The sequence below is a fragment of the Macrotis lagotis genome, chromosome 1, assembly GCF_037893015.1.
Source record: "Macrotis lagotis isolate mMagLag1 chromosome 1, bilby.v1.9.chrom.fasta, whole genome shotgun sequence".
Classification (NCBI taxonomy): Eukaryota; Metazoa; Chordata; class Mammalia; order Peramelemorphia; family Peramelidae; genus Macrotis; species Macrotis lagotis.
The window spans coordinates 873,219,597-873,243,102 of record NC_133658.1 but is presented as its reverse complement, the minus strand read 5'-3'; the positions used below and the strand labels follow the sequence as shown (position 1 = coordinate 873,243,102).

The 23,506-nt window shown below is 41.8% G+C and overlaps 2 protein-coding genes across 3 annotated transcripts in view; one reads left to right on the top strand and one right to left on the bottom strand.

The window, feature by feature from the left end:
• Nucleotides 1-14,024, bottom strand: part of EMC1 (ER membrane protein complex subunit 1) — a 40,983-nt gene extending 26,959 nt beyond the window's left edge. The window contains exons 1-2 of the mRNA XM_074218269.1: nucleotides 13,867-14,024; nucleotides 163-287 (exon numbers count right to left, since the gene is read on the bottom strand). Coding sequence (XP_074074370.1) covers nucleotides 163-287; nucleotides 13,867-14,006 — 265 coding nt within the window. The 5' untranslated portion in view covers nucleotides 14,007-14,024. The remainder of the gene's footprint in view (nucleotides 1-162; nucleotides 288-13,866) is intronic.
• Nucleotides 14,025-14,148: 124 nt separating this feature from the next.
• On the top strand, nucleotides 14,149-23,429 carry MRTO4 (MRT4 homolog, ribosome maturation factor). 2 transcript variants are annotated; one of them, XM_074218271.1, is made up of 8 exons: nucleotides 14,173-14,238; nucleotides 15,012-15,070; nucleotides 16,093-16,196; nucleotides 18,491-18,572; nucleotides 19,681-19,748; nucleotides 20,867-21,018; nucleotides 21,756-21,832; nucleotides 21,916-23,429. In XM_074218271.1, exons 1-8 carry the CDS (start codon nucleotides 14,211-14,213, stop codon nucleotides 22,084-22,086), a joined length of 741 nt encoding a protein of 246 aa, XP_074074372.1. In that variant the 5' UTR covers nucleotides 14,173-14,210; the 3' UTR covers nucleotides 22,087-23,429. The 2 variants fall into 2 exon arrangements, with proteins under 2 accessions (XP_074074373.1, XP_074074372.1); XM_074218272.1 differs by lacking the exon at nucleotides 15,012-15,070 and having other exon boundaries at nucleotides 14,149-14,238.
• The last annotated feature ends 77 nt before the right edge of the window (nucleotides 23,430-23,506 follow it).

Sequence of the window (23,506 nt, the reverse complement as noted above, 5' to 3'; positions counted from 1 at the left end):
CACACAGTAGGTACTGAAAAAAAATCTTAATTAGTAAATGAAAAGTACAGTTTCATAATCCCAAATATTAAGCACCAAAAGCTGAGTATAAGCAGTGACAAGGGTACTTATGGGGTTGGTAGTTCAGCCCCAAGATATATAAAGTCTAATGAAGTTACTCACAGATAGCACCTGTTCGGGAGTTCAGTGCTGCAATCACATTCTCCTCTGTAGCCACGACCATCTTCTTTGATCCAGGGGCACATTCCAAAGAGGCAAACTTGAGTTTCCCAACATACTGCTGCCTCCTGAGTAGAGGAAGAAAGAGGAAAGAAGAATTCAGAAATACTGAATCTAGGGATATCACTGATTAATGAAGAGATTTATTTCTAGATATACTAGGTATACTAGAATACATCCTCTAGGCCTTCATTTTCTCATTTTGGGGAGGAAAGAAACAAGTTTTAAGATCCCTTTCAGAACTATGAGTGATGAAGGAAGCATACTGTAGGAGAAAGAATACTGGAATGAGGAGCACAGACTCCAATCATTCACTAGTTATGTGAACACCTGTAAGTTCTATCTCTGAATGTTTCCAGATATATATATATATATATATATATATATATATAGGCATGATATGTTGCAGGCATGATATTTGCACTATGATTTTTGCAAAGAAAGTACTTTATAGACCATAAGGCCATTATTATTAACTTAGAAAATTATTACTGTGGTTTTAGCAAAGAGAAATGTTTAATAGTTTTTCCTCTGATTTAAAGGAATAACTCAGTTAAAATCCCAAAAGTACAACACAGGAACTAACAGCATAATACAGAATTAAGAAAAAGCTAACACTCTCTCAGTAACTGTTAGGTACCTATTCCATACACAAAACTGGGCTGGCTGTTATTTAAAAAACAAGATAAATATTGTCTCAATGAGCCTGCAATCTAATATATCACCTCTTATCATTACTGGATTCTGGGAGGGGAATACACCTACTCAAAGACCCTCAAGAGGATTTGATTATAATACTTAAATTTTTTTTCTTTTGTTACAAGGTTAACAAATAACATAAAACATTTCAATATACAAAAGATAGCAAACTGTGAACATGTTAGTTCATTTTTTATGAGAGCACATTAAATTTAACATGGAAAAAACATTTTATGTCCCTTTCTAAATTTTTTATATTTTTTGTGGATTTTACTGTTTTAGTGATATTCTTTTCTTTAAAAAAAAAGTTTATCTCTCTATCACTACCTTAACCCTCTCCTTTGTAATAGATAAGAACAGTGAAGCAAAACAAAGGAACCCCCTTTATGAAGTCATCATTAATGGACTGTAGCTATTACTGCCCTCCCTTCTAGCTCAAAAGATTAGCTGGCTAGAGAAGGTAAAATTCAAAGGATTATCCCTTCCATCAGAAAGCCCTCAATAGTGTCCATGGACTTAATTACCTCTCCAATTAGATGACTACTTAAACTCTATATTCAACCCAAATCTCTCATGAGACAGAGACCCACCAAATGCCTGCTGATCATTTCATTTGAAGACAAGAGTGAAGTAAAGGAGTGTCAGACAGGTTAAGGCCTTCTCCATGTGCCCTAAGATCACAAACATAGCAGTATGTTGGCTAATTGGATAATACTGATTGGGTCAGAACCCTTTTCAGTTAAATGTAACTCACCCTATGACTAAGCAATAGAAAAGCAACACCTAATCAGTTTGATGATGTGATAGGATGAGTGGGTTGCCTTCAAAAAAATTAATCCACCAGCAGTTGGAAACATTCCAGCACTTATGATGCTGACCACCAAAGTAGCCAAACTACAAATGTGCCTGAAATGGACTCAAGATTTGAACGCTTCTATTACTTGCCAATACTATATCATAACAAAAGTATAAGTAGCTTCATCTCTAGACACAGATTGGGTGGTTGTCTTTTGCTCTCAAAGTCAAAATGACATCACTAGGTTGAAATCAAGGTACAGTGTGTATAGTTCTGTTGAATTTTGTTTTTCTGTTCTATCCTCTTTCATTTTATGTGATCAGAGCTCAGAGGGTCTATGACAAGTTAGGTGCAAATAGTCTACACAATCACTCGGAATAGAGATGTCTCTAAATTTGCTCATCTCACATTTCTTTTTTTTATTTTATTTAAAAATTTTATTTAAGGCGACGGGGTTAAAAGTGACTTGCCCAAAGTCACACAGCTAGGCAATTAAGTGTCTGAGGCCTGATTTGAACTCAGGTCCTCCTGACTCCAGGGCCGGTGCTCTATCCATTGTGCCACCTATCTGCTCCTATGCCACCTAGCTGACTCTTCACATTTCTTTTGAGCTTCTGCAATTTTGCTTTGCTCAAAGAGAATAGCATCTTCTTCGATGAGGCATATCATGTTGGAAGATCCTTTGCCAGTGTCTCCCATGTCACGTAAGTATTCCAAAGTTGTTCAGAGAAACCTCAAGAGTGTCCTTGAACTGCTTCTTCTGACCTCCACATGAGTGCTTGTGTGAGCTTTCCATAAAAGTCTTTTAGACAAACATACATTTGATAATCAAACAATTGGCAATGCATGTGTTAAATTCATCAACTGTGTGTATATTACTAGAAAGTATACTGCCAAGGTAAGTGAACTTATCCACAGCATTCACTATTTCTCCATTTGCTATAACCAATTTACCACTACTGGTGGTAAAGAACCTCTGTTTTCTTGGTGGTAACTGTTATGTCAAAATTAGCACAAGCATCAAAGAACTGACCCACATTTTCATACATCACTCCTCAGAGGCTGCACTGTGTGCATAATCAAACACCCAGATTACATAACAGTAGATACTAAGAAGGTACTTAAATCTTAAGGGGGCAAAAATAAAGGCAGTGAAAAAAATTTTCATTATTTTAAAAAAATGTGCATTTAACACAAACTCCACCTAATAATGAAAAGATGGAAAAAAACAATGCTAATACTTCAAATGATTTTTAAAAAGATTCAGACAAACTTAGAATGGAATTTTTAAGCTCATTTTGTCATGGCACAAATGGACCAACTCTGCCAAAACACAATAATTCAAAAAAGCCAATCTCTGCCATCGTCATGAATAAATGCACTCTTCAACATTATTTGATCAAGAATGTAAAAATTCAAGACCTGTTGACACAGATTAGGCTGTAGCTGAGACCACAGTAAGGAGCAAAGGAAGAAAGCTGGAACTAAGGTTCAGAAGGTCAGCTATCAAATGGCATTACAATGAACATAGCCTGACAGTGTTTGTCCTTCTTTCGCAAAGACCATGACATCAGGGAGATGATGCCATGATGAAAATGAATTGGATTTGAGTGAGGGGAATGCTGTGCTTCTCCAGTGGTTGGGTATGAATCAGGATGATGAGAGAAAGCCCTGTATGTGAGGCAATCAGTTAAGTGACTTGCCCGAGGTCACACAGCTTGTAAGTGTCAAGTGTCTAAGGCCAGATCCAAACTCCTGTCCTCCTCACTCCAAAGCCAGTGCACCATCTACTGAGCCACCAAGTTGCCCTGATAGAGTATTCAGACATGGAAGAAAGAGTAGGGGGAATAAGTAAGCCCATGGACCTCACACTCATATGAACTCAACAAAGGAAACTGGGACACACATACATAGATTGCATTATAGAAATACATTAAACTCAAAAGGAAATAAGAGTAATCAGTGAGAGGGATGAAGTAAGAAAGGGGTTAAGAGGGAGTAAAGGATAGTTATATGACAATTAATTGTAAATGAAACAAACACCAATATTGGAGAAGAGAAAGTAAAGAAAGAAAAATCAAATTAAAACTTAGGTTTGAGGGTAGGACAAGGAGAGAACAGAAGAAATATAATGTAAACAGGATTTTTCACTTATAGATAGTATTAGGCAAATTCTCTTGCCAAATGGCAAAAAGGGAAATGAGAATGAAGAAAAAATAAAAGAGGAAAGAATGAAGGGATATATACAATCATAATCATGAACATGAACAGAATGAACTCACTTAAAATGAGAGGATAGAATAGGAAAACAATTCAACAACATGTATATAAGTGATATGTTTGAAACACAAAGATTCACATTAAGCTAAAATGAAGGACTGAGGAAAACAATCTAATATACTTCAAAGAAATGAAACAATCTTGATTCCAATTTCAATAGCAATCTGATTTCAAATAAGGCTACAATAAATATAGATTAAAAAAGATAAATAGGGAAATATGCTTAAAGGCACTATAGACAATGAATCAAAAACATTCAATTATGTTTTTATGTAAGTGTGTATACACATACAAACACAACAAATAGCAAAGCATCTAAATGTTTAAAGAAAAAAATTCATCAAATTGAAGAGGACAATAAAAAATAAAACTTATAGTAGGGGTACCTCACTGTATACGTTTCAGACTTAGACAAATCTAATCAAAAGATAACAAACAAAAAGAAGTTAAAGGCATGAATAGAACTTTAGAATTTTATGAAATAACAGATATCTGAAGATTACTGAATAGAAACAGAAAGAAATTTACATATTTCTCAGTTGTGAATGGCATAAAAACCAACCAGGTTTAAAGATCTCATGGAAAAATAAAGGAGAATGCTAAACAAGTAAAATATCTGTTGCTCCTGTGTATCCTTGATAATAAATTTGATGATTTGTCATACCATGCAATTTTGCTGAAATTATTTTTTCACTTAATTTGTAGCTGACTCCAGTATTTTCTCAAAAAGCAATAATTTTGTGTCATCCTCATCTAAGCTAACTGCCTGAATTTTTTTTTAATTTATTACTATAGCTAGCATTTCAAACAATCCCCTAAATAGGTATAATTATAATGGGTTTCTTTTACCACTGATTTTACCAGAAATGCCTCTAATTATTCTTTATTTCATATATAGTTTGGGGTTTAGATGCTTTTTTTTTGGTATTCTGTGTCTGAGGAAGAATTTGAACTCAGGTCCTCATGACTCCAGGACCAGTGTTCTATGCTCTGCACCACCTAGCTGCCCCTAAGATAATTCTTTTAAAGAAAAATCTATTTACTCCTGTACTTTCTAGTATCTTTAAAAGAGTTGGGTTTGGGATTTTGTAAAAAGCCTTTTCAACATGTTATAATTTTATTACTTAAGTGATTAACATGAGTTATGATGTTTATAGTTGATCTCATTTTATCAGCCTTTTTTTTAAGATATAAATTCAGATCGAAGGGATATCCATCAATTGGGGATTGGCTGAACAAACTGTGGTATATGTATGTGATGGAACATTATTGTTCTATTAGATATCAGGAGAGATGGGACTTCAGAAAAGGGACTTGCATGAACTGATGCTGAGTGAGATAAGCAGAACGAAGAACATTGCACACCTTAATAACAACATAGGGTAATGATCAACATTGATAGACTTGCTCACTCCAACAGAGCAATAATCAGGGACAATTTTAAGGGATCTGTGATGGAGAGACCATCCATATTCAGAGAAAGAACTGCAGAGTTTAAATGAAGACCAAAGATTATTCAATTTCTTAAAAATGTATTACATATTTTTGCTATTTCTAATATTTTCTCCCTTCTTTAAGGATGTGTTTTTTCTCCACACATTCAATTTTGTTATATGCAGATCATGGAAACAAATGTAAAGATTATGAGATTGCCTTCTGTTAGGGGGAGGGAAGGGGGGGTAGAATAATTATAAAATTCAAAACCTTGCAAAAAAAGATTTGTAGGAACTACTATTACATATATTTAGAAAACAAAATATTTATATAAAATTTTTTTAAAACTAAAATGTTGTTTTAGCCTATTTGCTAATACTTTATTTAATATTTTTACTTCAATGTTCATTAGAAAAATTGGTCTATAGTTTTATTTCTTTGTTTTGCTTCTCCCTGTTTCTTGAGGCATCTGCTGGCATAATAGAGGTGTGCAAGTCAGGCCTGAAATTAGGTAAACAAGTTCAAACCTGACATCAGATACTTACTTGAATATAGCTTGAGAAAACTGGTGAATACCTACAGTTAGATATGGGAGACTGCAATGATTTGTAGTCAGTACAAATAAACTCTAAAGACCTGTCATCTGATTAGAGAAAACAAAAAATACATCCAGAATAGAACCCAGAAAATAAAAGTAGAGCAGAAAATTTTTGCTTATGTTATGAAGCACTGTACTAAATGATGGGAATGCAAAAAAGGCAAAAACAATCTTATCTGGGGGCGGCTAGGTGGCCCAGTGGATAAAGCACTGGCCCTAGAGTCAGGAGTACTTGGGTTCAAATTTGGTCTCAGACACTTAATAATTACCTAGCCGTGTGGCCTTGGGCAAGCCACTTAACCTCATTGCCTTGCAAAAACCTAAAAAAAAAAAAAAAAAAAAATCTTATCTGTTCCTAGAAATTGAAGGTTTGTTGATATTAGCTCCAAAACATCATTGAGGATTAGACAAATAAATTATACTGGAAGTAAAGTCTCATTACAGACAGAACTGTTGCCCACAAGCACCCAGAAAGAACAATGATCCATAAAAACTGAATAATATTTTTAATACCTGTTATATTGAACACTCATCTTCAAATTACATGGAATAAAAAAATTTCAAAATACCAACTCCAACCAGGTGGGAAGATGAGGTAAAAGTTATCTTGTTATTCTATCTGGTTTCAAAGAGGCTTTCAATAAGTCCACTGAAGATATATGAACACCCCAGTTCCCTTCTTCAATTAACAACAACAAAAAAAGTCATTATAACCACCTAAATCACAAACTTAAAAATATTTTTTTTAGAATTTTTTTTAATTTAAGGGGCAATGGGGTTAATTGACTTGCCCAAGGTCACACGGCTAGGCAATTATTTAGTGTCTGAGGTCAAATTTGAACTCAGGTCTCCCTGACTCCAGGGCCAGTACTCTAACCACTGTGCCACCTAGCTGCCCCATAAACTTAAAAACATTAAAAATAAAATGCCTTGCAAAAACCTAAAAACAAAACAAAACACACAAAATAAAATAATAATGGTAGGTTAGCAACTTATATCCTATCTGAACACAATCAGAAAAGATGAGAACAAGAAAATGACTGCTAATAATAGTTATTACATGTAAAATCTGCAAAGTACTATATTTCTATTGTTTTCATGATCTTATCTGATCCTATGAGTTGGTACTATAGATAATAACACCCTTATTTTACAGATAAGGAAACTGAGGATAAGAAAATTCTCTTAATGTCTAAGGCTAGACCAAGGTCTCTTCTGTCTCCAAGTCCAGTACTCTTCTCACTATTCCATATTTTTCTTCAGTTCTTAGTTTTCCTACCTATAACAAGAGAGGAACTATCTCTTCTTGCTACAGCATAAAAATATTATAAAGTTATTAAACTTAAATGATCTGTGATTTTGTTGACTTTAATACTCCTCACTCTATAACTTAGTGGTTGATAATCAGAAGTTTCTGTGACCTTATTGGCTTTATCATCCTGTGACTAATGAACTCCTCTGAACAAAGTCAGAGGATATGGCCTATCAAAGGGCAATTCTGTGAAGAATTTCTAGCTCGATAGGACCTCTCAGACCTTGCACTCCTTTGGTATAGCCATGAGAACCCAAGGGCACCTCACACAACATGATGAAATAATTGAGTAAGGATTTTTAAGGAGACACAGGAAAACACAAGAATCCATGTAAAAGAATTCAGAATCCTTTTTTTAAAGACATTAAATTTATATGAATATATTTATATGTTTTTCACTTCACTTCCTCTTACCCACCACATCCTGCTTAGAAAACTATCTTTTTTTTTGCTTTTTTTTTTAAGGTTTTTGCAAGGCAAATGGGGCTAAGTGGCTTGCCCAAGGCCACACGGCTAGGTAATTATTAAGTGTTTGAAACTGGATTTGAACCCAGGTACTCCTGACTCCAGAGCCGGTGCTTTATCCACTGTGCCACCTAGCTGACCCTAAAAAATTTTTAAAAGGGGTGGGGAAGTTAAGCAAAATTAACTAACCCAGGAAAATGTCTCTCAAGCTGCTGAGTTCCATTCTGTGATCTACCTATTTCTACAAAGAAGGGAGGGAAAGAAATACCTTCTCATCTATCCTCTTTTGAAGCAATTTTGGTTATTACTATTTCTTATCACTTAGTTTCAAACATTGTGTTGTAGTTCTTTCCATTTATGTTGTAATCATTATGTACACAATTTTCCTAGTTCTGTTGACTTCACTCTGCATGAGTTTATTCTTCCTATGTTTATTTGCTATATTCATCATTTCTTACAACATAATGATATCACATCACTGTACATTCATGTACCACAACTTGTTTAGTCATTCTCCAATCAATGGACATCTATTTTGTTTCCAGTCCTTCCCTAATATAGTGGATTCCTGTCAATTATAATCTGTAAGAGAAATTTCAAATTCCATGGAAAGTGGCAATGAAGCAAGGCTTAGAACATACACAATGACTACAATATAGAAAAATGTAAATGAGAAGAACATGAAAAGAAAATTACATTCTGCAAAGCCATAATGAGTAATTTGAGTCATGGAGATACTTAAAATGGAACCTATTTCCTCCTCTTATAAGATAGGTGTCAATCTATTTAAAAAAGCACATTACAACTCATTTTTGCCCTGACTGCAGAACTCTGGGACTTCTCAAACTGACTTCTCTTCCATGTCCCCCCCCCCCACTAAAATCTCATTTCCAGCTTCTTGAAGTGCGTGTTCTTCCCCCATTATACTGTAAGTGCTTCATTTTTTCAGTTATATCTCAGCACTTGGTACAGTGCTGGCAAATAACAGGTGCTCAATAAATGTTTATTAACTACTGAATATATGATTGGTTGGTTCTTGTCCTTCGTTATTGAAGAAGATCAAAATGACATCACTATGTTAGAAATGAGTTACAGTATGTCCGACTGTGATTGATCAGACCAACATGAGCTAGGAATGCTCTATCTCGGGTCAGGCACAAATTGTCCATGTGAACACCCTAATAAACCTATGTAGAATTTGACTATAGATATTATTTTATACATTTAAAATTCTTACTCTGGGGCAGCTAGGTGGCACAGTGGATAAAGTACCGGCTCTGGAGTCAGGAGTACCTGGGTTCAAATCCGGTCTCAGACACTTAATAATTACCTAGCCGTGTGGCCTTGGGCAAACTTAACCCCATTTGCCTTGCAAAAAACCTTTAAAAAAAAGTATATGAAGTAAAATTTTTATTCTGAGGAGTCCATAGACTTCATTAGCCTGCCAAAGGCGTCTGTGATACACTAAAAAAGTTAAGACCCCTACTCTAAAGAATTGTTGTGAAGATCAAAATATATATATACACACACACACACACACACACATATATATATGTACAATAAACATATATACAGTGATATGTGTGGGTCACAATATCAACTATTTTTGCTTAAGTGCTTTTTCTTTGTTATAAACGTTAAATTTGGCAAGAAGAGTGAATATGGAGGTGTTATTCAGAAATGACACTTGTGTCAAAATGAAGAAATTAAATGAACCCTGAAAAATCAGCACATAATGATGATTATATTGGATGTATCAAAATACCATAAACTGTATTTGGTTAACCAAAGTATATACCCAGGTCATACTCCCTGAAAAGTTTACATGTTAAGTAAATGTGAGGAAATGTAGCAATTTCTGAATCAGTCATAAATCATCATCGACTCATTAATGCAAACTCTCAAAACCCAAACCAAATTAAAAGATTAAAGATGGAAACAACACTATGCAATTACAACAGCTTCAGACAGATTTTATCAAACAAGCTACCCATGCCAAAAAAAACCAGAAAACCAAGGAAATCACAATGACATAAACCAACATGATTTCTTAGAGAAGTTTGATTAACTTCTATAAGTAATTAAAGAAATCACAACAAGGAGGTTAGAAAGCTCAGAAGCCTCCTTGGCCAACTCTATACGCTGGGCTATTTCCTTTTATCTTTACTTTGTAGGCTAGACAATCTTAAACTGGGACTCATATATTTATATTTTAAAATATTTTTATAAATGTATTTTAACATAATTGGATTCCCTTGTAATCTTAAGTACTTCATTTTAGGCATTTAAAACTCTTATTCTAAGGAATCCCTGGGCTTCACTAGACTGTCAAAAGGGTTTATGATGAACCAAAAAAGTTAAAAGCCTTCCTTTCAAAAGGACTTCTTGAAAGGAGAATCAGTCAACATAAATGTCTATAAAGTACCTGACATAAATGAAAGATTAAAGGAGTACCAGTTTGATTGCTATTATCTTTGCTGAGTACATATGGCATCCTAGAATAATAAGCATGTAGGACAGAAAGTCATCTGCAAATCACTGTGAAAGATTCAAGTAGAATTGCCTCAAAATTGTGGAAAAGAAGTAGAGGGAAAGGTATTCAGAAAGCTTGGAGTGAGAGCTAGCTAACCAAGCCAGAAAATCCCAAGGGTCTTTTACAAATGAAAGAAAAAGGTCATAACATGACCTACATAGAAAAGTGTTTTCATGACTACATATAAATACAACATGTAAAATCTATGTCAAAGAGTTTGAGGGAGGAGAAGGAGGAAGAGAATTTAGAACTTAAAATTTGAAAATAGAATGTCAAAATTGTTTTTATGTATAATCAGGGGAAAACAAAATTCTAAATTTTGAAAAGGAAAAAAAGAGAACAACTGGTAGGAAGGTCAGTATTTTCATAACAAACCATTTAACACCAATTTTCAACACCACCCAGGTCTCTAGTGTGCCATTCGGGAAAGCAGAAAGGGCATTTCAGAAAATAAATGAAGGAAGGCTGGCTAAAACAGACCAAGCAGAGCCAGAAGAAATCTGCGCTAAGCATAACAGGAGTTTAAAAACACTCAAAGTGGAACTAATTTTCAGAATCTAAAAGAAAAATACCAAATAAATGGGAAAAAATCATGGAGAGATAGCCTAACTCTAAACAAGGGCAGCAATAACTAGCAAACTATCCTTTTATAGCTTTTTCCATTGTTACACAATATCTTTGAGAATTATTCAATGACATCTTGAGGGCATTCTTGATGAAAATAGGAAAAAGAATAAGAAAGGCTTTCACAAACCATTTTCTACAGCAGACACATCTTTGCTCCCATAAATGACTGAGAGGAACAAGAACACAAGATCTTATTGTGTTTACTATTGTTGATATAAAAAAGCATTGGACCTGGTAGGAATAAAATGCAGCTTTAAAAGGTTCTCTTCCAACAAGATGTCTCCTATGCATATTGAGATTCCTGGGTACAAATTATGACAGAGGGTCAACTAGGTGGCACAGAAGGATGTAAGTTCAAATCCAACCTCAGACTAATTACCAAGCTGTGTGACCTTGGGCAATGTGACCATTGCCTTGCAAAAGAAAAAAAAAGAAAAAGACAAGGCAAAATATGATAACCTTAGCTCTCCTTAGCAGTACAATTATCAAAGACAATTCAAAAGGACTCATGATGGAAAATGTCATCCACATCAAGAACTAAGGAGTCTGAATGCAAACCAAGGAAACTACTGTCCTTTTTAAAAATTTTGTTTTATGTCTTAGGATTTTTTTACTCTTCTCATGGCTTTTGTTCCCCTTTGTTGTGATTAATCTTTCAAACCATGACTAATATGGAAATATAACATAATTATATGTGTAAAACCTATATCAGATTGCTCACTGTCATGGGGAGGGGGGAGGGAAAAGGGGGAAGGAGAAAAATGTAGAACTAAAAATCTTGCAAAAAAATGAATGTTGAAAACTATCTTTGCATGTAGCTGGAATAATATATAAATTTAAATTTAAAAAGTTTTCTTGGGGCAGCTAGGTGGTGCAGTGGATAGAGCACTGGCCCTGGAATCCGGAGTACCTAAGTTTAAATCCAACCTCAGACACTTAATAATTACCTAGCTGTGTGGCCTTGGGCAAGTCACTTAACCCCACTGCCTTGCAAAAACCTAAAAAAAAACATTTGACAGATGGAATCAGATATGACTTATTTTCCTCAACCTTCTGATCATCTATAGCAAACAAGACATAAAACAGAAAATCAAATGCTCCCCAAGGGTTTGCAACTGTCATCAAAGATATCCTACCTTACATTATATACCTCATTACTATATATGACTGTAAAACCTGGCCAATCTACCAATGCCATGTCAGAAAACTGAATTACTTCCATTTAAATTGTCTTAGAAAGATCATCTGGCAAGAGAAGATACCAGACACTGAGGTCCTTTCTTGAGCTAAAATGCCTAGCATTCCAACATTACTAAGAGAGTACAATTATGATGGGCTGGACACATTGTTAAAATACCAGATGTACATTTGCCAAAAAAAAACTATTTTATGGAGAACTCATGCAGGGCAAGCACTCACAAGGGGGTCAGAAGAAGCGATACCAGCACAATGAGGTTGTGCTCTATGAGAAGGACAAAAATAACTCAAAGGAAACGTGACATTCAAAAGTTTAGAGTAGGCATCCCAGGTGTTCACATGGACTATTTGTGCCCAACCTATGATAGAGCATTCTGAGCTGGTATTGTCTGATCAATCACAGTCAGACACACTATAATTTGTCTCAAATGTAGTGATGTCGCTTTGCTCTCCTTCAATAATGAAGGACAAAATCCAACCAACCAGCATTATTGAGGTGCTCCAGATGTTCATTTGTGGGTGATACGGTCCCAGGAGCAGAATACCTTTCCCTGATTCACAATATATTACTTCCCTTCATGCATTCAATAGCTCAACCAAACTGGTCTATCCACCATTCCTCCTACACAATACTCTATAGCTTGTCTGTGTCATTGGAGACTAATCACCTCTATCTCTTATAACTGCTAGCTTCCTGAAAACCCAGAATGTCAGAGCTGGAAGGACCCACAGAACAGAGGATGTCAGGGCCGGGAGGGTCCCGGACCCCAGGGTGTCAGGGCCGGGAGGGTCCCGGACCCCAGGGTGTCAGGGCCGGGAGGGCCCCGGACCCCAGGGTGTCAGGGCCGGGAGGGTCCCGATCCCCAGGGTGTCAGGGCCGGGAGGGCCCCGGACCCCAGGGTGTCAGGGCCGGGAGGGCCCCGGACCCCAGGGTGTCAGGGCCGGGAGGGCCCCGGACCCCAGGGTGTCAGGGCCGGGAGGGTCCCGGACCCCAGGGTGTCAGGACCGGGAGGGCCCCGATCCCCAGGGTGTCAGGGCCGGGAGGGCCCCGGACCCCAGGGTGTCAGGGCCGGGAGGGCCCCGGACCCCAGGGTGTCAGGGCCGGGAGGACCCATAGGACACACACAGAGGCCAGTGCTAGGAGGGGGTCTAGAACAGATGCCGGACGGAACCCAGAGTCTGGAACCACGAGGAACCCAGGATGTAGAAACGTCGGGGGTCGGAGAAGCTGTGATGTCAGAACCCAAAGGGGCCTTGGCCCGCGGGGGTGCAGGCGCTCCAGGAGCCTCGGGCCGGTACATCTGGGGGCTCCAAGGCTGCGAGCACTGGTTTTTGACCCAAGGGAGCCGGTTCGGATCCCACTTCTGCCCCCGTGACCTTGGGCGCGCCGCTGGGGCCTGTGTCCGCCTCTGCAAAGCAAGGGGCTGGGCCTCCGGGGCTGCTCGGCCCGCGCCCCCAGCCGACTGCGGCAGGCTCCGCGGCCCAGGGCCGGGCCGGGGTGGGACAGAGATCGCTACGGGTCAATGACCTCTGACCCCAGGGGCCGCTACTCCGGCGGGAAGAGTAACCTTTGACCCAGCACCTCGGGTGCCCGGATGGTGACTCCTGACCCTGCGGCTACAAGACCTGGAAGCTGAGCCGCGTCCCCTCCCCGCCCCGCAAGGCCCCTCCGGGCTCCGGGAGGCGCCCCCACCCCACGTACGCACCAGTCAAACTTGCCCACTTGGTCCTCGTACACGGCTGTTGCCGGGACCAAGAGCGCGACCCAAAGCCACGACCGAGCGGCGAGCGCCGCCGCCATGGTGGAGAAACCGGCCGCAAGTTGGGCCCGCCGCCGGCCCGGCATGCACAGCGCTTCCGGCCCCGCAGGATCGCCGAGCTCCCGAGGCGCAGGCGCGAGCGCCGCGGCGGGGCGTGGGGGCGGGGCGGGCGGAAGCCGCGGGAGGCGGAATCAGGCATTTGCCACGGACGCCTCGAGTCCCAAGAGCCCCCGCGGCGCCGGGGTCCTGGCCGGCGCCGCCGGGACTCCGCACGTGCAGGCGGCATCATCATGCCCAAGTCCAAACGCGACAAGAAAGGTGAGCCTGGAGGGGCTCTAGTGGGTCCCCGAGCACGCAACCCCTCCGCAGGTTTTGCGGGCGTTACAGGCGGAGAGGAGCGGCTTCCCAGATGAACGCGGGGTGGGGGGGGAGGCGGGGGCCAGAGCCACGCGCGAGGGCCCCAGCGGGGCTCGGGTTCGGGCTCGCCAGCGCCCGGGGCCCGGGCGCTTCACAGCTGGTGCCCCCTTGGAGCCTCACGATCATCTCGGGGAGCATTTGATCTCACAGACGGGGAAACCGAGTCGAAGCCGGTTGCCCAGGATCACAAAACCTGGGAGCAGCCGAGGCTGGACTTGAACCCAGATCTCCAGATTTCCACACCCATTTTTTTTGTACCTCTTTTAGTACTTCCCGTCCCTAGGCAGTGTATCCTTAATCCCAAACTTCTTCTGAGCAGATCTGGTGTCTGGAAGGATTCACAGGGAAGGTAGGCTAGTCATCGGGCCTTCAGAGATAGAAATCTCCATTTTAGGCAGAGTAAAAAAAACCCTGTCTTTCCCCCAAAAGGAAGTTGTGAGATGGATCTGCTTTGGTCACTGCCAACCATATTCTGTCCCCACCTAGCACTGAGGCAGCTAGGTGGCACAGTGGATAGAGTACCTGCCCCGGAGTCAGTAGTATCTGAGTTCAAATCCAGCCTCAGATGCTTAATAATTACCTAGCTGTGTGGCTTTGGGCAAGCCACTTAACCCCATTTGCCTTGGAAAAAAAAAAGAAAAAAGCCTAAGTACTCATTCTCATTCTCTCCTCAGTTTCCTTAACAAAGACCGCCAAGAAGGGCTTAGAACTCAAACAAAACCTGATAGAAGAGGTAAGAGGAACATGGGATCATCCATTTCCACTCCCCCCCCAAAAAAAAAACTGACAGTAAGGAAAACTAGCTGCTTAAAAAAAACAGGATTATAGAGTTGATGATATTAATCTCTTCAGACCGAGGGTATAGAAGTGGCAGAGAGGGGAATTGAGGCTGAAGGAAGGGTTACAGTGATGAAAATATGAGAAGTAGTGAGCCTTGTTAATGGAAAGATTCTGCCAAAGGCTGGATGGCTCCATCAGGACCAGGGGATTCTTTGCATGAGGTAGAAGGGATGACTAACAGCTCACAGAAAGGACTTAATGTGGAAGGATGGACCGGAGTTGATACTTGAGAGAAGCTAAGGGTTCCAAGGGAAAGTAAGAAGGGAATGAATTGAAAGTGTGTGGCACACCCAACCTGTGCAAAGTCATGAACGTGGGAGATAACAATGCTGTGTTGGAGAAACTAGAATCAAGGAGACCTGGCACATGATTTTAGATGAGGGAGAATATACTGTGATTCAGATGTCAACCCAGACAATTGAAAGGATATCAACCCAGGCAAATGGAAACTAACTTACCTCTCTGTAAATAGGGGTTCATTTCTAGGTAGCAGAGTCAGTAAGAAGTCCTAGTCTTGGGGCAGCTAGGTGGCACAGTGGATAGAGCACCGGCCCTGGAGTCAGGAGTACCTGAGTTCAAATCCAGCCTCAGACATTTAATAATTACCTAGCTGTGTGGCCTTAGGCAAGCCACTTAACCCCATTGTCTTGCAGTAACCTAAAAAAAAAGTCCTAGTCTGATTTTTTTCCTGAAACATTGACCAATTAAATTCAGTAAATATTTATTATGTACTTACAGTGTGTATGACAATGTGTTAAAAGCTGTGGATTAACCAGCCTCTCATAGACCATAGTCTAATAGAGCCTAAGACACAAGAGATAACTATAATAGCTCAGGGTCTTCAGTATTATAGAAAAAAGTAATGGGGAAAGAACTGAGTTGCTTAACCTCTTGGCCTCTTGAATTCCCCCACAGCTTCGAAAATGTGTGGACATCTACAAATACATTTTCATCTTCTCAGTGGCAAACATGAGGAACAGCAAACTGAAGGATATCAGGAGTGCCTGGAAGCACAGCCGGTGAGGAGGGAGCTGGGCCTGGGATGGCAAGATGTTCCTGCCATCTGTTTTAAGGATGAGGCTCTCTTTTCACTGGATGAACACAGCAAGTTCTCTCTGACTTTAAGCATTTTACCATCATACAAGCAGTTGCATCTGTCTTAATCTAAGAGAGTGGAAATCTGTATTGATCTTAAATATTCTAACTTGTATTTTACTTTTCCTCACATTTATTGCTTGCTAGTTACAGTAACAGAAAGATAGAAAATGACCCATTCCAAGTCCCCAAAGAGTTCACATGCTAAGTTTGACAGAAGTGAATATACTGGGACATAGAAAGGTATAATTGACTTTTACTCACCCTTTCCTCATAAAAACTATGAATTAAGAAACAAAAAAGATCATTTCCCTTAACTTTACAGGTATAGGGACTGAAGCCTAGAAATAAGAGACTTGACACAAGGTCACACAGCTAGTAGGGGTAAGAGTTTACACTTGAATTCTGGTCTTCTGAAATCAATTCTCTCTGTTTTTATGAATAATTATAATTTGTTAAGTTGATTTCCTCCTTGGCAGGAGTATAACATGTTTCATCCTCAGTCTTCTGAGTTGTGATCTATCATTGCTTTGATTCAAGTTCTAAACGAGCTACTATAAAAGTTTTATACAGACCCTTGAGCTCTTTCTTTTTCTTTGGGGATTAGGCCAGGTCAGGCTGTGCATGCCCACTAATGACCCAGGCTGTGCTTAGTGCTGGGGATGCCCAGAAAGGTGACAGACAGCCCCTCCTCTCAAGGAACACCAGGTCTCATGGCCAGAGGATGTGCTTAACTCTGAATCTTTAGCTGGTGTCCCTAGTCGTGCCTGAGTAGCTGGACTAACTCAGAGCGTCGCCTGAAGTACATTAGTGGGCTGTTTTCCTGCTGCCCCTCCAGCATTAGTCATCTCCTTTGGTCATCTTTGCCACCCTAGTGGATATGGGCTGAAACCTCCAAGTTGCTTTAATATTAGCAACAGTGTGATTGTTGGTAGCCTGGATTTTTGTCCATTAAAAATTGTCTGTTCATATCCTGGTATTATATTTTAATTGTATGTAAGTTGTTTCTGTCTTAACTTGAGCAACAATGGGATGCAGTAGAGAAAGTGACCTGAATTCCAGTCCTCATCTTACCTTAGCTGTGTGACCCTGGACCAGTAACTTCTTTTTTTATAGCTCTCTTAAGTTTTTTATATTGCTACAATAATCTTGTTGTAAGGGTAAATATAATCTCCCCTTCTCCCCTCCCCCAAGATAAAATTAAAAAAAAATAAAGTTAGAGGAAAAATCAGTGTACTTAAGTCTGTGTTGAGATACCATGGGCTCTGTTTCTAAGATGGGTTGCATTCTTTATCATAAGTCCATAAGGCAAGTTGCTTCAATATATTTTTCCCACGGTTCCTATTGTTAACCAAATTTCCCTCCACTCTATCCCTCCCCACTCCCATTATTTTGTTCTCTCTCTCCTTTCACCCTGTCCCTTCTTAAAAGTGTGTTGTTGTATCTAACTACCCTCTCCCAAGATCTTCCCTCTCTTCTATCACCTATACCTCTCCTTTCTTCCATCTCTTTCCTCTCCTTTTTCTTTAGGGTAAGATAGAGTTCTATACACTATTGAGTGTGTCTGTCAGTAACTTAACCTTCTAAACCTTGGTTTCCTCATTTGTAAAATGGGATTAGTATTGCTTGGTGTCATGAAGTTCAAACCAGGTAGTATATGTGTAGGCTTTACAGATCTTAAAAAGAACTTTGTAAATTTCTACTGAATTGTGAGCCCTTGCTCACAGATTCTGTTTTGGGGTGTACCCTTGTATCCCCAACCCTGTACATGGGCAGTTACAACAGAGAAGTAACTTAGGAAATGTCTCTGAATTGAATTGAAGGGTTAATGCAGACTAATCTCAGGCCAATTCCTTAGCACACTGAAGGTCTTGAAAAGTTTTCCCATCCTCTTCAGGTCCATAGGATCTGCCTTCCCTATCTATGGGCATCAAGCAATATCCTCCCTAGTGATGAGGGTGATTTTTCTTTCCTCGGGTGCCTCCAGGCTTACAGAGCACTATCTTCACAGCCCCCCCCGGGATGAGCAGATCCAGGGTTTTATCATTTTACAACTGTGGAAATGGAGAGGGATGGGGAATCTGTCCATAGGCATTTACTGAGAAAGTATCAGAATCAGCTCTTGGGTGAGCGTCAGGTCTCAGGGCACCTACCACCTAGAAAGTAAAAAGAAGTCCTAGAAGAGATGCCTCCCTGATAATCTCATTTTTTCCTACAGGATTTTCTTTGGCAAGAACAAAGTTATGATGGTGGCTTTGGGTCGAGGACCTTCTGATGAATATAAGGACAATCTGCACCAGGTAGGCCCCTGCTCTCCATCCTTCAAGGGGATGATCCCATTCTGCTGGTCTCGGGCAGGACCCCCTTTAACATTCACCTCTTCTGAGAGTATATATATATATAAGGAGGACAGAAGGAGTCCTGGCTTGTTCAGGCCCTTGGGACGTCTCAAACTTGGCGGGGAAGCATCTGGGAGGCCAAGCTCTCCTCCTGCAGTATCTCCATAGCCACAGACTACTTTCTTCTCCCTCCTTCTCCCCAGATTGTTCACTTTCTCCTCTACCAAATCATGATCTCTCTTCCTTGGGAGTGATACAATAAAAGTAGGAACAGTTGAGGAGGAAGGATGATGCATTATGGGCCCCTCCTTTGGCAGTGTCTCTGCTGAGACCCGTGGACCTCATCCATCTAAGAACAAAGTTTTTAAATCTACAAAATAAGTTCATGTGAATTCAAAAGATACTAGTTCTATATGATCAAGATATGGTTGGTTTGCTTTTTTTATAACAAGTTCCCAGATGCCAGATTAAGGACCCCAATTCTATAGGGAGGGACATCACTGCAGATTTTGCAGGTCAGTTCAGTATTGCTAATCTCAAGAAACTGGAGAAATGTGTCCCCCATGGAAGTGAAGACTGAGCCTGGGCAGGATCATGGAAAGCACCTACCTAACTTTATGCCCTTGATCCTCCCAGTCTGGCTCTCATCCATCTGACCTGTATTTTCCTGATTTCCCTCTCCTTGCATCTTTCAATTTGGGAGCACTCCCATTGTAATCCTTGTCTCCAGCCCAATCTCTTGTTCAGCTGTACTCTTTTTCCACTTTGGTGAGAGAGCATAGCTATGGGGCCTTCCTACATATCTACTCTTGTTCATGATCTTTTTGTGTATGAAAGTTGATCTACAGAAATGCAGAAATAACTTGTCAGTAGATAATGGGATTCGATTCTGGTGACTAAGTAGTGAATTCCTTGCGCGTGCACGCACGCGCGCGCGCCCCCCCCCCCAAGGTTCAAGCAAAGGCTGGAAACCTCCAGGAACGGTGTTGAGCTGGAGGGAGAGGACCAACTCTTCCAGTTCTCCTGGGGACTATCTTTGTGAATTAAGACTTTTTTTTATTTCCTAAAGGTCAGCAAGAAGCTGAGGGGTGAGGTCGGTCTCTTGTTTACCAACAGAACAAAGAAGGAAGTGAATGAGTAAGTGTTTTAAAGCCTGAGGAAAAAAGAGCCAGAGCCAGAAGTAGGAAAGATTTGTGATGGAGAGAGGCAGACCCAACCCCTGAAGAAGGGAACTGTGTCTGGCCAGCAGGCAGCTAGCTCACAGAGACCTGGGGGTGCTGAGAGGCTCTCCAGGCTCCCCCGCCCCTTATTTTTAGTCAGTGTCTGCTGGGGCAGGCTCAGAAGACCCTCTCACCTTCCAGTGCAGCCTTTCCAGGCAGAACTGAGGTCACAGAGACCGAGCTGAACAATCCTGCTGTCACAGTTGGGCATCCCAGACCAGGCTTCTCCACCCAGACTGGGCAGGGAGAGTGGTCCTGAGTCACAGTGCCAGGCACCTCTGTCACAGGCCTACATTTAACACTGGTGCTGAGCATTTTATTATGTCACTGGAGCCTCACAGCAACCCTAGGATGTTGGGAGCTGTTACTCCCAATTAATAGATGAGATTGAGGTCAGTGGTGTAAAGTGGTCTGCCTGGGATCACCCAGCAAGGATGTGTCTGGGGCCAGATTCAAGCCCTCATTGAATGCACTGAGCCACCCAGCCTCAGACAACAGAAACAACCGCAGGCCTGAGGTGGTGGAGTTATCAGCCTCCAGATTCGTTTATTTATGAAGCAGCTAATGTGGGTCAGAAGCTTAGGAGATCATAGATTTGGAAAGGTCCTCCTAGTCCAACCCTCTAATTTTACAGGTGAGGAAACTGAGGCCTGGGAGGTCAGTGACTTGACCAAGGCCACACATGTCCTGTGCCTTAGGGGGTGGGGTTTGAATCTAGGTCTGGTATTCTGGACTCAGATCCCACCTCTGATTCTGCCCTTATGACTCTGAACAAATCATGCTGAGGATCTGTTTCCTCATCTTTAAAATGGATGGGTTAGACAGATGACTACTAGAGTCCCTTTTGTGCTCCAGGACCTTGAAGATGTGATACAAAGACAAACAAATGACCCAGCCCTTGCCCTCCTACAGGACCAGGGGAAGGTCTATAGAACAGGTGTCTAGGGATAGGACTGGACTCAGATGAAACACACCCCATCGAAGGGGAACCATAACCATAGCCAGTGACTCCCCTCCCACTTTCTTACGTCCCAGGTGGTTCAATAAGTATTCAGAGATGGATTATGCCCGGGCTGGTAACAAAGCGACTTTCACCGTCAGTCTGGATGCGGGACCGCTGGAGCAGTTCCCCCACTCAATGGAGCCTCAGTTGAGGCAGCTTGGTCTGCCCACTGCTCTCAAGAAAGGTAAAGGGCACGTGGGTTGAGTTGGAAACTTGACTAAATCTTTTCAGAGAGATGGTGGACTACAGGTGTGGAAGATGACATGCTCTGTTAGACATGGTTAATATGTTGATTGATTTTGTCAAATGGTTTTCCTCCTCTTCTATTTTCTGTGTCATAAGGGAAGAAAGGGGAAGGGATATATTAGGAAACGACAAAGTGAAGAAAAAAGGTATCAGAAAAAAACCAAAAAGAAAGAAATTGACTCCATTTCCCTTCGCCTCTCCCTCCCTGAGGGAGGATGGCCTTTACCCTCTTCCTCCCCTCCCCCCACTGCTTGACCCCACTGGCCACCTATGGTAGGACAGTGCCAAGGGGAACAAGGAGGCTGAAAAATTTGGGAAACCTGTCCTCTCTAGGAGTGGTTTAGTTGGTTCAGCTTGGCTCCTGAGGAGAGAGCAAAAAGGAAGGGGTGGAATTTAGACCTCCCCCCCTTCTCAGTAAGGACAAGCCCACTGCCCCTGGGTGGGAATGGGTTCCCTGGGAGATGGTCAGTCTATTAGGGGAGGTCTGCACTTGTCAGGGTTGTTGTAGAGGGGACTCCATTGAGCTTCAGGCCTCATGATGGCCCACTGAGGCCTCAACGGCATGAGTCTTCTCAGAGGAGCAGTAGGGCCAGCAGGAACTTGGAGACTGTGGTCCCACAGGGTGAGCTGGGACATGGACTCTCTGAGCCTCTTTCACCGTGACCTTCTCTGCAGGTGTGGTGACCTTGATCTCGGACTATCAAGTGTGTAAAGAGGGCGACGTGCTGACCCCTGAGCAGGCCCGAGTCCTGGTGAGTAATGGGAAGGGCCAGGAAGCAGAAGGAACCCAAGCCTCTCCCTTCTGCCCCTGACCCCCTCTGCTGTGTCTTTTCAGAAGCTGTTTGGGTTCGAAATGGCAGAGTTTAGGGTTAACATCAAATACCTGTGGCAAGCTGAGTCAGGGAAGTTTGAGCATCTTGGGGAAGACACAGAGGAGGACAAGGATGATGACGATGGTGACAATAGCTCTTCAAAGGAATCTGAAGACTCAGAGGATGACGACTGACTGGGGATGGCCTGGCCAGGAGCCCTGCAAGGTGCAGGGCTTCACCCAGTCGAGCCTCTCAGAGCAGCTGCCTCCCTTCTCCAAGGAAAGAGACTTTTTGTGCAAGACTCTCAGAAAGGAGAGGTGCAGACCACATGGGACTATATTTTTATATAGAATAAAGCATTATCTGTGGAGTGGGTGCACCTGGGCTCTCCCTGGGGACAATGGGAAGAACGTGGCTCCTTGCTGCCAGGGCTAGCGGAGACCCTAACCATCTGCCCACTTCTTTCTAACTTTCAAGCCTGGAGGTTCCAAAGTAACAGAGGTTAGTTACAGTCCTTGTGCTTCTCTATGTCACTCACTTTCTCCTGCTCCACCTTCCTCCATGATAGCAAATGGCAAAGTTGGGATTTTAGATGATGCAACCTCTAGAGAAAGCCCCTAGTACCTCTGTAGTGAAGTGGTCAGACTCGGGGAGGACAAAGAGGTGGAGTGCTAAGGTCCTGAGAGAGGGGCCAGTGCTCCATGGTTCAGGGTGAGACAACCTGGATTGGGCTGTGTATAAGGTAGAGGCAAGGAGCTCCAGGCTTGGCTATGTGCCAAGACAGGGACAGTGGCTCCATTTTGGCTGCCTCCCACAATGCTAATTATTCATAGAGCATTTTTTGAAGGTTTACAGAATATTCTCCTCCAGACATCCCTCTGATGTGGGTGCAATGAGTGTTGTCTCCGTTTCACAGATGAGGAAACTGAAATTGACTTGCCTATGTCCATGACGGGGATGATTCGAACCTAAGTCTTAACTCCAAAATCCAGTGTTCATCCACTGTGCCATGCTCTTTCTTACAACTCCAGAGGCATAACACCTGATAGCTTCTTGGTACCAGCAATGACAGGGCACCAGATGACCTGCTGGGGATACAGCCCCTGGGCTCAGTATCATCTAGGGGGTCTTCCCTATTTCTGTGACCCCTTGGGCTGTGTCCAGTGAAGACCACAGACCCTTTGTCAGAATATTTTTCAATGTTTAAAATTGCCAACATCACAAAGGAAACCAACTGGATAGAAATAGTTATCTATTTTTAGACAGGTTAGGAAACTCCAGTCTAGGCATAGGTTGTCCTTTTTTCCTTTCTCAGTCCCCTTTAATGCCTCCCCTCCTGAACCAGTCTTGTTTCTACACTGTTGATTGCATAATTTACCCCCTTAGACTGGGAGCTCCTTGAGGGCAAGACTTTTGCCTTTCTATCCTCTACCCCTATTACCTGCACAGAGTTGGAGCTTAATAAATGCTTGTTGGCTGTCTGACTGGCAGAAAAGGACTTATCTGGGAGGCCCTGCCTCCAAGTCCTATGTCTTCACCATCACGTTATCCAGGTGATTGAAACCCACAGTCAGGAGAGCTGGCTTCCCAATACTGGGTCTTACTGTCATTTGG